The sequence below is a fragment of the Anguilla rostrata genome, chromosome 3 (genome assembly GCF_018555375.3).
Source record: "Anguilla rostrata isolate EN2019 chromosome 3, ASM1855537v3, whole genome shotgun sequence".
Classification (NCBI taxonomy): domain Eukaryota; kingdom Metazoa; phylum Chordata; class Actinopteri; order Anguilliformes; family Anguillidae; genus Anguilla; species Anguilla rostrata.
The window spans coordinates 36,684,203-36,700,973 of record NC_057935.1 but is presented as its reverse complement, the minus strand read 5'-3'; the positions used below and the strand labels follow the sequence as shown (position 1 = coordinate 36,700,973).

Genomic DNA, 16,771 nt, shown 5'->3' with positions numbered 1-16,771 from the left:
AATTTATATTTCTTGGGGAATATTATCACTTGAACCACACTGTTCCCATAGCATGGTAGCAGAGCTACCTTCCCAGCTGAAAGGTAATCACTGACGTTGAATGTAGTAGACATTATCTGCACTGTATTCAATCACATTAGCTTTTCTTGCTTCAGTTTTGAAATGCAACAGCTCAGTCACCTGCCTGTAATGACACAACTTGGGCTCAGTTCCCTGGTTGCAAGTATGAAGCCATCAGAAAAAATCAGGCAAATATTATGTTCTGAAGTTTAACATCATTTACGCCTATCTGTAATTCTGAATAATTAGCAGCAAATTACACAACACGTAACTTAATGATTTAAAAATTGTGGCAGCTCAGAAAATGAGAATAAACTGAAAGATGACATTGCATCACACCTAAAGTTATCCATAAAACTGAAATAAAATGTGGTGCATTTTCAAAACTAAACAAAAGCAAGAAAAATGCACACACCTTTGTCAGTGTATGAATGTTGGTTAAGTTAATTTGCAGTTTATGTTAATTTAATCAAAAAGCAATATTAGTGGTGCAGGGTTTATCTTCAAATATTTGGGGTTTTGCATACATTATGCATCACCAAAGAGTACACAGCATGCAGGCAGAAAACATTTGAAAACTTGATTTATACTGATTTATCTTAATATGCAGGATTAATATTTAACGATCCTGAATCACAGCAGAGTTTTGTTTAAGAATCAGCATACTTTTTTCAGGTAGAATGTAGATTATTCACCAAGCCAGTGATTAGAAATTATCACACAATGATAAAACTAAACAGCTAGTGAACCAAGTTACTTGCAGTCAGTATTTTGTATTAATGCATGGCCGCATGAATGTTAAAAATTTAATTAAGTACCACCATGTGGAACCAAACTTTCTGATATGTTTCGGTGGTCGGTAGTAACCAAGTAATTTGGTCAGTACCAAATAAGGTACTGAACTTTGATACCCAGCCTGATCACTACACACACAAAAACAACTGAAAAGTGAATACCAAACACTGGCTCAGCAGAGGCATGGTGCAGGCAAAACAACAGATCCAAATATCCAAAGAGTATTAAATATAAACAACAGAGAATGTGTCAAAGCATTTAGAGAAGTTTCAGAGAAATTGACAACATATTACAACCACTCCAAAAGAAACTATGTTCTTTCTGTCAGTCAATAAATACGTTGAGGCTGTTAGGTGTTTTTGACCCCAAGCAAGTGTGCAGAAATGACTTGACAATACTAGTTTGGTATACAAGATGCATGGGCAGACAAAGCAAAAGCTAGCCATCAAGGTAGATACTTACAGCATTGCTGTCTACTGTTAATGAGGTAAATGCTGAAGATAAATAGGAAAAAATTCAACAACTACTACAAGCAAGGGGAATCATGACAGGGATTTTGGCAATGGTGATATCCCTCCACAGCAAGGTATGCATGGAAGGAATTCAACAGTAGGAACACTATACCAGTTATTCTGTGTAAGCTACTTGACCAAAACAGCATGGCGAACAGCTATACACTGACATATAATCTGGTATACCTTTAATTTTTAGCCACCCCACCTCCCCAAGAACATCCCAACCCCCCCCGACCCCCCCCACCCGACACATACACACAAATACGCACACACTTGCACAATGCCCCCCCCCCCCCACCACCACCACCAGCAAGAAAAAAACTGCTTTAAGAACCTGATAGAGTATCCACGGACTTTCACTTAAGCTGCAGATTGTTTCGGCAACACAAAACACCCAGATTGCATATGTATGACGCAAAATTACAATGGATGAAGGCTAACCAGCAATCAGCTGAAATACCTGCTCCTCTAATGGATGGCAGCTGCAATTACAATAGCAAATATCCTATCCTGTTTTTTCAGTGTGTGTCCATACTCATGTACCCATAGCGATATTTGCCATTATTTGCCTCCTGTACACCTCTCATTTAATATCTTCAATTCAGCAAAAATTTCAAACTGCTGCGACACAAATGCAGGTGACAGCTGTAAAGAAAAGCTTTTATTTAAAGCTTTACATTTGAAAATAATTCACCCAAGTACATGCGTTATATTTCCCCTTAATCCAATTTACTTAAGATTTTTAACAATGTGAAGAATGAACTGACAGAAGATAATACACGATAATCAGCATCTGAATGAAAATGAACCAAAGAATATGCATTAAAAGCATTTTGCAAACATAAATGTTGCCGCTTTGCTTGGTAATTTTGTCATTACCAAGCAAATTTAAAATTTATGACGTCTGTGTTAGTATAAGACAATACTTGCCTCATGCCTTGACGCTGTGAAATTGGAACTGAAAGAAGGCACCTATATTCCCTTATTACAAGATAGTCACGATTACACCAAGCAATAAATAAACATTAATAAAAACAGATACAGAAATTAAATGGCAGCATAAATAACAAAAGTTAATTCTATTAAGCATGCTTAAATCATCTCACAATGATTCCAAGAACTAATCACATGCCATCCACTGTCTAGGATTTGAGTTTGTTTCAGTCTGATTATTTTTCATTTATGACTCTATTTTCAGTGTACTAATTATAAAAGTATGCATTTACAATACGTTGATACTTTAAAATAGTAAAATAAAAAATGTAAAATAATAAAAAAATACAGTAGTTCTCCAATGGAGGATCATATTGAATACAAGCACTAACATTATGGTCATATACTGGTCATAAGACAGGAACCTCTTGGAAGTGCTTCAAGTACACTGGTGTATAAAAATAGTAGCATTGAGATTGTTTTGCTTTAAACTAAATATCACAAGATGTATAAAATGGCACAGCATTATGTAATACAACACACAGTGACTTTGACCTGGCATGTACAGTAAAGCAAATTTAGGAAGTTTCTTCAGCCATTTTAAAACAGTGTGAGCTCCATACATGACATTCAAATGTGCTTGCTTAGAAACAAAAACATTCCTCAAATATGGATAAATATTTATAATTAAAAATATGAAATATGTCTGTTACAAAGAGCAAAAGTAATTTAAAAACATAAGAAAAACAGCAGAAATAAATGGAGTGCAGAGAATCATTCAAATAACATATAAAAGGAGAGGTAGCAGGTGAGTACTCATGGAAGGTAAAAATGTGCGTATCAAAGGGAAATCAGTCAAAAGAGCAGGGATGTGCGTATTCAGGAAAAACAGGGAGTGTGCATTCAGAGAAGCAGCTGTGCCTATGTAAGTTCAGTAACTTTGAGAGAAAACAGTAGAGCAGTGAAATTACAGAGAGAGCGGGTGACTGTTGGATAAGGCACTGCTGGGCTCACACTCCTCCGCCACTTCGGTCCACAGACACAGGCTCCCTCTGGTCCAGGCTCTCCTCCGCAGTCTTCATCAGGATGGCCAGACGGTTGTCAGACACCTGACCTTTATTCACAGCATTCATGAGCTGAAACGAGATCCAGCGACATCTTAAATGCCACTGAGAATGGAAAGGCTCCCGCTTCACAAAAGCCTATTCAAAGTTTACCTACTTTAGTATTTAGGCACACCAACAACTGCACATTTTTCAGAGAGAGATATCAACTCTGGCCATACCACTACGTCCGTTAGCCTCCAGTATCCATTCACCACTTTTGTTGCAGAAATTAACTGAGTGCTATTTTAATGTCTATTGTGAACAGTTTTATCATGGGTCCCAGACTGTTCCCAGCAGCTTTAAACTTCCATTGTTTTTGCCTTTTCTTCTCCCTTGGTCTCAGTTCCAGTCTGCGTGTACGTGTGCACACATGCATGCATGTGTATGTGTATGTGTGTGTGCGCGCATGAACACCTGTATGTGTGTTTTTGCATGCGAGTGAGTTAATAAATAAGAGAGAGGGTTCTTTTGGCCACTCTAATTGTCAGTCAATGTATGTTCTAATTGACGAAAGGCCGCGTATGCCCAGAATACAGTGAAGCTCTCACTATAATTAGTTATATTAATTAGTTACTTATTGATTAGTGGTTAATTAGCATCTTAGAACGTAATTATCACTGACTTAAGAATACAAAACAGCCATTATGGATTATTCATTACGTCCCAAATATAACTTACTGTATGATCGGAAGAACTGATCAAAACCTAGGGTAGTTCACACTCATTGGGAAAATTTCTTCCCCAACTCCATTTAGATTTGTGTTTTGCAAAAGGTAGAATATAACTTATGTAACATATATAACATGGCGAAATACCAAAAAGCTTTCAGGCTTATGATAAATTCTGATATTGTGTACAAAAATTATATATATATATTTTTTTTTAAATTATTATTATTATTATTATTATTTTTGAGGGTAAACATAAGTCATAATACTACGAAAGAAAGAGCACTAGTTATTTAACAATTCAAGAAGAATTGTTGCAATTATTTATTAAACGCTAAGCACAAGTTCTAACAGTGCTCAAACTGAAGGCATGAACTAAAAAGCACATCATGAACTAGCAGCACTGCACGGCAGGCCGGGGACTGGCTATGCAGGCCTCATCTCAGAAGGGAAAATGATCAATTCCTCTGCCTTCATCTTGTTTGTTTAACTTGACACAGTGGGTTGACAACGACGGAAATCCCCAGCATTAATGTGCGTCGTGTCCTGAATTCATCATTGTCACTGCGCAGGAGAGAGCTGGCAACTTGGAAAACATCACCCTGCCAGCCTCTGAAGTCAATTCCACTACACAGCACAATTATACATTATGTAGATAATTCAGATATATATGTTTTTTTTTTTTTTTAAACCCATTGACACAGTAAGAAGAAAAAAAAGGTAAACTCTGAAGTCATTTTAATTGTGCTTTTATGCCAGTGGATTTCCTTGCAATTACCCCACTTTAAACTGTAGATACACCAAGCAAACAAGAAGTATTCATTCTTTTCTTTTTTTACATCACTTAGGAAATGCAGTGTCTTATACTGTGCATACAAAGACATCGGGACACTGCTTTTTCACACCAGCTTGACTGGATTTGCTTACCTGCAAGAATTCGTTCAGTTCAACCTGTCCGTTTTTGTTCAGATCAACTTCGTTGAGAATTTCATGTAGCGAGTTTTCGTCAATTTGGATGCCGATGTTCTGAAATAGAATAAAGTCGACAGCAATCTCATAAATATCTCACATCAGGAAGGGCTGATGACACATTTTTTAAAGGAGTCGCTAGTGAACAGTTTACAGCTAGTTTACAGTGCAATGCAGACAGAAAATCCAACATTTTCTTTCAATGCCATTAACTGACCAAAGTGGGAGGGAGACAAAAAGGACATTATGGTGTGAATCGTGCAGCATGCAGATGTCTGTCATTTAAAGTGGAGACACTGAGTACCTGAAATACAGTACAGAAGTACAGAAACTGATATGGTAATTTTTCACTGTATGACTTTTTGCTTAAGATTATTAAATCTGATTCCTAGTCAGGACAAGCTGTCAAAGAGCCCTAGAGCTTTGGGGCACAGAGCCATGGTAGGTGAGCTAAAAGGAGATCTTTTTGTCAGAAAACATTTCAATTATATTAAAGGAGTGACAGAGCCTGAAGTCCCAGTGTGTCTTATACAAGTATATAGAAAAATGCCCGCTAACCCCATGCTAATAACAAGTGATCCAGTGGGAGAACTAAGGAAACACATAAATGGGAAAATCCATACCTTTAACACCCGCTGAACATCTACAGTGGTGATAAATCCCTTACTTTCTTTGTCAAATTTGTGGAATCGCTTCTTGTACCTGTTGACACAGGAATTAAAGGCTGTAAGCTACCGTGGGAGACAGCAGATAAGGGCTGCTAACGTAAAGAATCTCACAGGCTGAGGAGAAAGCATAAACGGTTTACCTTTCAACCTCGGGATTCGTGAGGGTGATCTCAGACATGCTAGTCAGCTGCTCTGACCGGGACTTGTAACCCATTTCGCAATACAGGAATTGTTTAGCAGTGGCCAGCTCTTCCTGAGAGAAATGTGAAGGAGAGGCAGTTAAGCTTTGTAACTGGGATACTACATGGTTTTGAGTACAAATAGAGGTTGGGTCTCTGCTTTTGCACCATTAAAATTTTTTTACAAGGTAGTGATGCTACTGCAAGCTACCATATGCTGTCCCCATGAGAGGAGACCAGAAGAACTAATGTGATAAATTTCTCAGCCCGAGGAGAAAGCACAGTCTATCTTCACTTTATTTTAATTTACACTGTCTTTCCAATGTTAATAATAGATATATAGTTTGCTTCAGCAAACACCCAGCTGAATACTTGCAAAATGCCACCAATGTTAGTTGCCCTGGATAATGGTGTCTGTAGAGGGCATAAATGCTAATGAAGGGCTCTCTTATTAATGCAACTGTTCAATCAGACAGAGCACAGGGTAAGCTGAATTACATCCCTGTCATTTAAAAACTGATCTGCATCAGGAATAGCAGGTGATTCAACTTTCAATCCAAATAAGGACTTTAATCAAGCAATTTGCAACCAGGACAGTCAGTTGGTCTTCTCGACTGGGACTGCTTTCCCCTGGTTCAAAATAGTAAAGAAGTAGCCTACATTATGAGAACATTCATTTTCAGAAATACCCTTTGTGATGCTGCTGATACCGCCCCATGGAGCAGAAGTATTGTCAACATGTCAGAAGAATGCAAGCCTAAAGGCAAACCTGAACTGGGTGTAAGTTCAATAATCCTCAAGGGAAAACAGTGGGATGGGTGGGAACAGCGGTATTGTGCTCAAATCACTTTAAATGTGAAAGTGAACTCCTGAGAACCTAACACTATCAAAACCAAACCAGGCACGATTATTCTATTTATACAGAACCATTTATCAGACAGGAAGCCATAGACTATATATAAAATTAAAAAAATAAACTTCCCCCATCTACTGAATATCAGAGCAGATAAAAGGCCACTGAATAGAACAAAAGCGTGTCCCATATTTTTGAGAACAATCACAAGAGATGTTTTGTTATAGTGAACCAAACTACAGACAAGAGCACTAGTCTGTTTAAAAATCTGGTCTGGTTGAGAGGAAGGTTACACAAACGTGTTTTAAACGACACCAGTGGCAGCAGAATGGAGTGGTAGAAACATGTCTTAGACTGGAGGTATACATCTTTATTGTAACAATCATTTATTTTACCTCACACAGTGTAGCAATGTTAACCTCACTTATATGTAATCATCATCCCTTTATACAACTAAATGTTTAAAAGTAATTCAGATTAATTACCTTGTTAAATCATGTAACATGTAACAGTGATATTGACCCTGCCAGTCACAAAAGCTCCCTACCCACTGTACCACATTATTTCAGCCTAGCAGGAACTGACATCGTTGATTTGAGTCCGAATAGAAAAGGGAGCAGTAAATGCTGGTTACCTTCTTTTTCTGTTCACTCCAGCCCAGCTCCTTCCCCATGAGCTCCACGATGCGGGGCAGGGCCTCGTCCGCTGCCTGCACGTTCAGGAAGCCGAGCCGCGTGCGGCGTGCGATCACATCGGTGGCTGTGCATGCGTACTCCTTTATTGCATACAGCACCTGGAATCGACTATCCGTTACGAGCGCCACAATGCCAGCAGTCACTTAGAAAAACACCTGATTTAAAAGTACATGCAGTCGGTTTTGACGCCGAATGACAAATACAGGGAAATGAATCATTACCAACAGGTAAGATTGTGTGTTGCTGTTGCTGCAAACATCTCTCACGTACAGTGGGGACCTTGTGGAACCTTCCACTCGAAATTGAACAACGTACTTGTGTTTTCAGCATGTAAATTCTCAATACAATATTTATCCTTTGATATGCAATGAATATACTATATATTTGGCTGTGTAAGCCAGTCAAATGAATGTAATAATGAAGAATGCATACCTCACTCTCAATGTAAGGGAATTCAGACACAAGCCTTTTCCCTACTATTGGCCATCTCTTTCCAGTGACATGTGCCATCTTGGCAACTTCAAAAGCTCTCCCTCCGTATGTTGACGCCAGATGTTGGGCAACCTGTGGATCAAATGTGTCTTAGTTCTGGGACAGAAATCCATGTAGATTGGCGATGTTGAATAGATATACATTTTTTACAATATTTAAAGGACAGTTACTCACTGTAATTACCTAAAAGTAACAGGTTAAAATAAATAAATGCGTCAGCAGTCTAGGAGATTATTTTTCCATGTTACAGACTAGTGACCTTTTAATTTTTATCTGAGTGAAAGCTGTCTGAAAGGAAAGGAGAACAATTTTTTATTGTCAAGGGAAGCAATTTTTTTTCTATAGGTTGTGTGCCTCTCATTTTTGATATGATAGAAAGTTTTAAGTGGTTAAGTCGATTATGCAGTCAAATCATGGGTAGAAGCACAGACCGCATGGTTAAACTGTAATACATTATGTGGCAGAACTAAACAAAGAGTGGGTTATTTCAATTCCTATGGTTATATTACTTTTTCACTAAAGGTCAAGTACTGTCAGGAATATCAGCATGTTGACCTTTTTAAACATTCAGAAAACACCAGAATGGCACGTTGTGCTTTCTTCACACTTTCCCTTCTAATGAGGGGTTAAAAGATTTTCACCAACAGCTTTACTGTCTGTTTGTTATTTGTAGGTTGTTTTTAGTTCATTTGAGGTCTAACATGACAAGTTTGAAGTTTGAAAACTGAAGTCAGGAGCATAAGACCACTGTGACAGGCACTGCACAGGCACTGCGAACATCATCACTTTGCAATCCATCTGAAATGTAATTCATTCAGGGCAAAGGTGTGAGTGAATACTTAATCATTTTGACAGTGGCGTTCTCCATTTTATTGGATCGCTGAGATCTGAGAATGCACAAACTACTGTCAATGGAGTGGCAGACTAAAATTAAACCAAGACAGGAACTGATCAAGCTGGTAACTGATCAGGTATGTACTTTTTTAGCCAGTTTTACCATTTTGGGACAAATGCTAATCCTTTCAGTTAGATAGTATGTTCACATCAGAGGGATAACTCTTGGGTATAATACATACTATAATGGCAATATTTTCAGATATTACCAATATTACCAGAGCAGAGAGTACTATATCAGAGCTGATTTTACACAAGATCCTTGCTGTGTACCCAGTAAACTCCAACACAATTTCCCATAGAGGGCTGAATTAAAGGCTTGGAACATTGAACATTTCTTTCCTTTGGTGTTTCTGCTCAGACAGATCCATTCCAGTGGCCTTTCTGAAACATGAAGAAAATAGTAGTAAGCACTAAAGTCGAGCCCACCTCAACCTCTAGGCCGTAGTCCTGGACGAGGCGGATGTACATGGTGGGCGTCCAGTCTTTACCACCCTCCAGCAGCAGGCCTATGGTTTTACTGTGTCCAGCCCTCAGGCCATGGACACTGATCGCCTCATTCAGTGTCTCTTCAGCCATGGAGCGATAGGTAGTCCATTTCCCACCTAAAAATAACAGCCACATTCTATCTTAACTATGTCAAAACGTTTGATTCTTCTTGTTCATTACTAATTATGATACATCATACAAGCAAAAGAATATAACTTTGATAAGATAATATTTTGGAAAGTGGTACAGGCTAAATCATAACTTGGTTAAAATTACACTTGAAATTGAAGTACAAGAAATAACTTTTTTTTCAACAAACACTTAAATAATGTACCAGTAATCTCAAATTTAATATGACAGTTTAGTAGGGATGTATACTAAAGAACAAAGTTTTGAATCCCTAATAAAAATATTAGGCAGGCTTGCAGGAAGTGAAGTCCCCAACATTGTGAGGGGTTTCACACAATTTACATTTGTAGTTTTTATGGAAAAGAGAGAAGGATCAAATGATCATGAACTTTATCAGCTTTATCACAAAATAATAAAAAATGGCTTTGTTTTCCAGGTTATTAAAATATAAATACTGATACCTTCTATGTAACTCTAAGGAAAAACACAGAAAACCATGTCTGCTTCATTCAGAACCTTACCAGCAATGGTGACTAGTCCACTGTCACTGACATTGACAATGTGGTTCCTGCAGATGGACTGTGTATCTTTGGAGTTTGGGTCTGTGACCAGCGGGCGAATTCCACTCCAGGCTGCCAGGACGTCACCTCTTCTAACTGGAAAGTTATAAATGCAAGAAGAAACAACTGTGTCACCACAAATTGAAGTGTTCATCTTCCCTTGTTATCACAACCACAGTGCCATTTTTCTCTTGGTTAGTAGTGGTTTCCGCCTTGCTACTCTCCTATGAATCCCACTTTTGCTCAGTCTCTTTCGTGTTGTGCAGTCATGAACAGTGACCTTAATTGAGGCTAGAGAGGCCTACAGTTCTTTGGATCCTTTTCTGTTATCTTTTGTGACTTCCTGGATGAGTTGCTGCTGGGCCCTTGGAGAAATTCTGTCAGGTCGGCCACTCCTGGGAAGATTCACCACTCCAAGTGTTTTCCATTTGGAGATAATGGCTCTCACTGTGGTTTGGTGGAGTCCCAGTGCCTTAGAAATGGCTCTGTAATCCTTTCCAGACTGATATATTTCAATACTTTTCTCATCTCACCTCTTCTTTGACCGTGGCTTTGTGCACTTATAGAAACTTTGTGGTGACTACTTCACACTGATGTTATGGTTCAATATGAGTTAAGTCTAGATTCAACAAGGCTGGCTGCAATCAAGCCAAGCTGTTTTCAATCAGCTGTATCAAATTATCAATTATCAATTAAATTAGGTTAATTGGTTTATTGAGTAACAAAGGGGACAATTACTTTTTCACATGAGGTTATATGGGTGTTTGATAACTTTTTTCATTAAATAAATTAAATGATTAAATTAAATATGATTAAATAATCTGCTTTGTGTTTACTCAGTTTGTCTAATATTATATTTCGTCTAGAATACATTCAGTGTGACAAGTATGCAAGAAAAGAGGAAATCAAGAAAGGGGCAAATACTTTTTAATGGCACTGTATGTTGAAAAGACAAACAGGCTGTGGAAATTGCTTCAGACAGAAACCCCTCTCTGTTAGAGGCAGACTGATAGGCCTCTATTTCTCTGTCCCATATCAAAGCCAAACCTTTCACAGCACACACACCTTCCTGAAAAGAAGTGCATTCTTATGTTGCTCCTTTTTTTGACTGGAGACTCTTTTTATATTTTGGTGACATAAAGAATCAATTACTAATACGATGATGTGTACTGATTGCGAAAATACATATGCCACTGTAATGGACTGTGATATTTCTGAATAAAACTATGGAAAGCTCATTAACAAAGGGCATCATTAATACATTTATGACAGGGTGAGAAGCTCTGGGACACTGGTTTGAGCTGATGAAGACAATTTGTGGCTATTGTAAAGTGAAGAGCAAGTTGTATACACATCACCCTTGCAGTCAAAATCATTAACCGGGGGACGGGGGACTGGTGGAAAACAATCATCCTGTCATTCTGACTGCAGTGGAAGCAGCCATTGCTTTGACACTGCCTACAGTAATATGGAGTGGAGGGTTATCAATCAATCAAAAGAATAACTGATCTCTTTTTTCCTATCATTTAAATTGGCACATAGCCAAGGTATAGCCTTTTTTCAGCATTATTTTGCCTGATGTTCACTCCTAATGAGCGCTTAAGTTCCAACACAGCGCCATTCAGTATGGAATCGCAGTTTTCATCACTCAGAACATCTTTTCAAAGAAAAGATTTTTCAGTTAATTTCCTGGAATTGGCAAGTCAATACTTGGTCACAGCTCAAATTTGTTACACTGGCCTTATATAAAATTAAGCTCTATTTACACAGTAACCTTTATTGTATTTTTTCTGTCACATAAAAATGTATGTCAACACGTAAATTCCCCTTTGGAGATCTGCACTCTGTTAAGGATTTGTACAACTGGTGATTTGAGGTAGCCTTAGTAAATTCTACCTTACATGTTTGTGCAAGGGTTTTTTTTTTTTTGTTGTTGTTTGTTAAGCACGGCGGGAGAACAGCTACAGTGTGTAAAGGTGAGAAAGCAGATAGAGCCGACCAATCAACTAATCAAGTTATTGCTTTGATTAGAATTAACAACAATTTAGACTGCTGTTCTTAAATCAACAGCACTGCATTTTTAAAGATACCTATCTTTATTCTTCAAATAAAGTCTCCCAGCTTTAGACAAGTTTGTCTATCAGTTGCTAAGCCCATTTCCTCTCAGAGCTGGAAGAAATAAAATTTTTAAAAATCTGCGGGGGACCTAAAAATTGAAAAAAATAAAACGTCATACAACCTTAATTTTTGTTAAATTATTTAGTAAAACTTTTTCCAATGAGAGAAATATAAAATCAGTTTCTAAATAGGCGTGTGTACAGCAGACAGAGATTATTAATCTCTATATATAAAGGGCTACATTATTAAAGTAGAAATTTCTTTCTGTCTCCATTCTCTGGTCTAAATGAATATTTGTAGTAAGCCAGCACAAAAATTTTATCGGCTCATTTATTTTTTCAACCATACGTCTTGTGTTTGTAAATCGGGGGGGAAAAAAAAGTGAAACCACAATATATTTATCATTACTGTAAATAAGGTGTGGTTCCAGCATCAATGCCTAAAGTGCTATAAACAGGCATTGTTCATTCATTCTGGTGTACTGAAAAATGTATTCACTTACAACTGTGTTTTCCATGTTACCATGGCTATGTTTTTAATCAACTTCAATACAATGCTGCTGCGATGGGAAAGCAACCACAGTCGGTGATTCATAAAATGATAACTGCTCTGATCTGATTTGATAAAATCCAAAAGACTAATTGCTACTTCTTATATAAAGAAGTAGCCTACATATTTCATACATTTGGCATACAAGATGTGAAACAATGCATGCGTCCAGTTGACATATTCAGGTCCATAATAATCAAATGAATGAAATAAAAAATTGTGGCTCAAATAAAATTGGAGAAACTGAAAGGCAAGCTGACACAGATCATTTGTTCTAATGAGTAGGGACACCAGTTTAGCACCCGTGACCCAAAATGATTTCAACTTGCATTACCAGCTAAATCCCTGTGGGGGTCACTGTAGCCTTTAGATTGTTGCAATCATCTAATTATACAATTAGTGATCAATTGTGACCCTCATAAAAGCAATAGTGCAAGTCTTAATAATGCAAGTTACAGCATATAGGCTAATGAAATCCTCAAAGGGTTGATATGTTTCATTTAACATGTAATGCTCACATTCTTACACTCATGAGTGGCATTTCAGGCTGGTAATTTTCCAAAAGGTGACAGATTCTTGGGAGTAGTCAAAAAAAATTCCAAGCATTGTCCGAGGAGAAAGTTGCTTATGTGGAGTGTGATGCAGGAAGGTTTAGGCTTGACCATAAAACTAGCCCCTGCAATTCCAGGTTTTGCTGAGTACTGTACTTCCAAGCAAGCAGATTACAAATTATTGACACACTAACAACTGCACAACAGTTCTGGAGTTTTGGGACAGAGGTGATAAAGCAATTACAAATTATGGCGTAAAAGACAAAACAATAATTATCTGTTCCAACTAAATCCGCTGATGAAGAAAGATGTCTCTTCCTATGAACAAGTTTACAGTAAGAACCACCAAAGAATGACAGAGGAGGCTATTAAGCAACTGAATAGGATCAGATTTATTCACAAAATTGAATACTCTCATTTTTATTTTATTTTATTCCATCTGTTTTTGCTTTACATTTTTTAAATGTCTACACAGCTGCAAACTATTTAAAGACATACTGTGCAGGATTTTTTAGCCTGAGTTTACAATCAAAGAAGTCTCCTCCTCACCCCACCTAATGTAGCTAGCTGGATAGCCAGGTAACATTAGTACTGTGAAATGATTGACCGTGAGCGACAGTAAGAAGGCAGATTCGACTGTAATTCAATTAATTCCATTATGTTGAATGTAACAGTTGTTTTGTTGCTGGAACTTTAAATTTGACCCTTGCAAAACTCCTTATTATCGCCAGCTTCACATTGCCAGTAATGTTACTTACAGGTGCAATAGAAATCAAGCCAAATCCATGTCACTTTTAATCCCCTTGGCTAACTTCAGCTAACACCACTGAGGAAAAGCAATTCCAAGGTTAACTCTAGTTCTTGAACAAGCTCTGTCGGCTTGTCTTTTTGCTTTGCTGTATCCGGACTTCTTCACTAGTTAGCTCTGCAGCCACACCCACCCCTCCCCACACAGAAAACAGCGCCACACCCAGAAACATCTCAAACACATTTTAGAATAACAAATACAGGTAAAGGTGTACAAATTTGGCAAAAGTGTGTAAAGCCAGAGATATTCCTTAGCATGATTATTATTATATTATTATAGATTTTAAGGTAAAAATCCTGCATAATATGCCTTTAAATGTTATGAGTCGTATTTAACAATTTTTGTCTACTTTCCACCACCTAACACTATAGAAAATGACCAAATATCTATGGTCCTTGCAAAGAAATCAGCACATGGCAGTGTGAGAACATTGCTGTCTGTCATCATCTGCAGTTATGTTGCAATTTATGTTGATAACTGGGCAGGGGCGATGTGACAAGAAAGATCAACGGACCTCCTGCTATCAGCCAGAAGGATGACTGAATTACAGTTCAGAATACTGCACTAGATAAACTGGTGTCCCTACTTATGAGATTTTGATGATTGTATAACAATGTCAAGGCAGTGGTTACTACCTACTTTGGCTCGCCAAAACAACCGCGTAAAGAACTATTATTTAACGTGTCAACTGGCCTAATTACCAGATGATTTTAAAATGTATATTTGACATCATTGAACTCAATTCAATAAAAAACATATTCTATATCATACCAATGACCTACATGAAGATCTACATGAACTAGTGGCCTGATGTTCCAGCAAGCGTATTGTGAAACGTTTAAAGAGTAAAACACACCTATTCAGTTTCCATTTGATAAGGATTTATAACAGCCAAACTACTTCCCTGAAATAAATCCAAAAGGAAAGCCTTTCAATCCTCACTATTAAGAGACCAAACATCCAGGCAAAGACATACAGTACTCATGTGAGGCCATTTTTATTATTCCGATGGATTATATCACACAAAGGTGGTATCAATACTTAACTAATAAGCAAACAATACATAAGTAAGACTCATAAACTGAAACAAAGGTCAGAATGACCCAGCCTGCAGGTGCTACTGGGCAAGATAACCAGCCACAGCAAGCAGTTCTTCTTACTTGCATACATATTTATATAATTTTTCCTTAAGCTGAAAGTGCACAGAAAAAAGACTGACTCACCTTCCACATCTGGGCTCAAGTAGTGGCGGACCTCACTGAGAATGAAGTTGATGTCCTCTTCCATGGGGATGGGGTGGGCGGTGACATCGGTGGGGGTGTCTGTCGTCCCGGCGATGGTCATTTTCTCCCAGGGTAGGAAGAAGATGACCCGTCCGTCGCTTGTGGCTGGGTCCAGGAGCCCCATGTTATCGGGGCTGCGGAGGGGGAAGTAATCCAGAGGGCCGCATTAGCCTATCCTTCTCTGGAAAAGCACGACCAGTGCGACCGAGAGACTGGCCATAATCAAGGTCCTGTCAGCGCTCCTTCCTGGAGATTAATTCTGCTCATTTCCATCCTCGCGTCAGTCCTGCAGCTGTCGCCAGTGCTTACACATCTATGCTGGTTTACAATTACGCACACAGCACCGAGTCACTTAATGCTGAGACCCACCGAGGAACTGTGATTTCCCAGTGCACTCAAGTGACAAAGGGAAACTTGGAGACTGGAGGCAAAGCGGAACACAGCAGTGATGGGCATTTACGCAAGTATCTGGGGAATATTCAGTTCAGTAAACTAGCCCTTCTACTTTAATTTGAATTCATCAGGCTTGTTATTTCACTCTGAATCACGGCCGAGCGGTTCCATGCTGCAACAAGAACACGGTTGTCGCAGTTTTCACTGCACTTAAGCCCTCTAATCACCTCACTGGTTTCATTATGTGCCTGACTAAACTGATTTAACCCTGCGCTGGATCTTAATATGTTGCAGACAGAGTCATGGTACTACAGAAGGGAGTCACACTACACCCTTAACCTTGGTTGTCCATGGCTGTTTTAAACCATCTGCACAAAAGTGCTAAGCTGAACTTGGTTGAACAGGTTGTTTTTCCTCCTTTTTTGTTCTGAATTAGCCAAGGGCAGAAATGAGTTGACAAGGCTATGCTGACAGAGGCTTCCTTTGTTACCTGTAATAGCCCGGGATGACAATGTGAACCCCCGCGCTGGGCTGACAAATGTTGGGTATGTTTGGTTCGTCCATCTTCCGCAGTGAGTCCGTGAAAGGTCCAGTGGCATTGATAACACATTTGGCTCTAACGTCAAATTCCTGACCTGTGAAAGAACACAGTATAAATCACCTGGCCGCCTTTCATTTGTGCCCATGACAACCCTGATCATTATCAGTCAACACATCTCTGTAGCGATGCAGATCATCCATTTGTTTGTAGAAACATTTTTTTTTCATCCCTTTTCATACCTTGAAATGGTTTTACAGTATTGAGAGCATATGGCCTAGATTCAATCAAGACTGCCAAGGAGTCTTAAGGAACACAATTCTAAGAATATCTCGACAAAAGAAAGAGAAAAGTTGTGGCTTGATATAGTCCAGGCATGGGGAAATAGCGTTTTTTAAAGGTAAGTGACAGCATCTGTCCAAAGAGTTTTCTGTTTCTAATTCTACATTTTAACACCTTAAGAAGAAACTGAATGATGATGTCCTTCAAGACACAAATTATTGATTGAGAATAAAAACACAATTAC

General features: G+C 38.4%; 1 protein-coding gene across 2 annotated transcripts in view; it reads right to left on the bottom strand.

The window, feature by feature from the left end:
* Positions 1 to 2,003: 2,003 nt before the first annotated feature.
* Positions 2,004 to 16,771, bottom strand: part of gpd2 (glycerol-3-phosphate dehydrogenase 2 (mitochondrial)) — a 42,268-nt gene continuing 27,500 nt past the window's right edge. For both annotated transcript variants that reach the window (XM_064327356.1, XM_064327357.1), the window contains 10 exons: positions 16,198 to 16,342; positions 15,255 to 15,448; positions 9,967 to 10,101; positions 9,257 to 9,432; positions 7,874 to 8,005; positions 7,381 to 7,539; positions 5,855 to 5,967; positions 5,670 to 5,748; positions 5,005 to 5,103; positions 2,004 to 3,439 (listed from right to left, as the gene is read on the bottom strand). In XM_064327356.1, the coding sequence (XP_064183426.1) occupies positions 3,314 to 3,439; positions 5,005 to 5,103; positions 5,670 to 5,748; positions 5,855 to 5,967; positions 7,381 to 7,539; positions 7,874 to 8,005; positions 9,257 to 9,432; positions 9,967 to 10,101; positions 15,255 to 15,448; positions 16,198 to 16,342 (1,358 nt within the window). In that variant the 3' untranslated portion in view covers positions 2,004 to 3,313. The remainder of the gene's footprint in view (positions 3,440 to 5,004; positions 5,104 to 5,669; positions 5,749 to 5,854; positions 5,968 to 7,380; positions 7,540 to 7,873; positions 8,006 to 9,256; positions 9,433 to 9,966; positions 10,102 to 15,254; positions 15,449 to 16,197; positions 16,343 to 16,771) is intronic.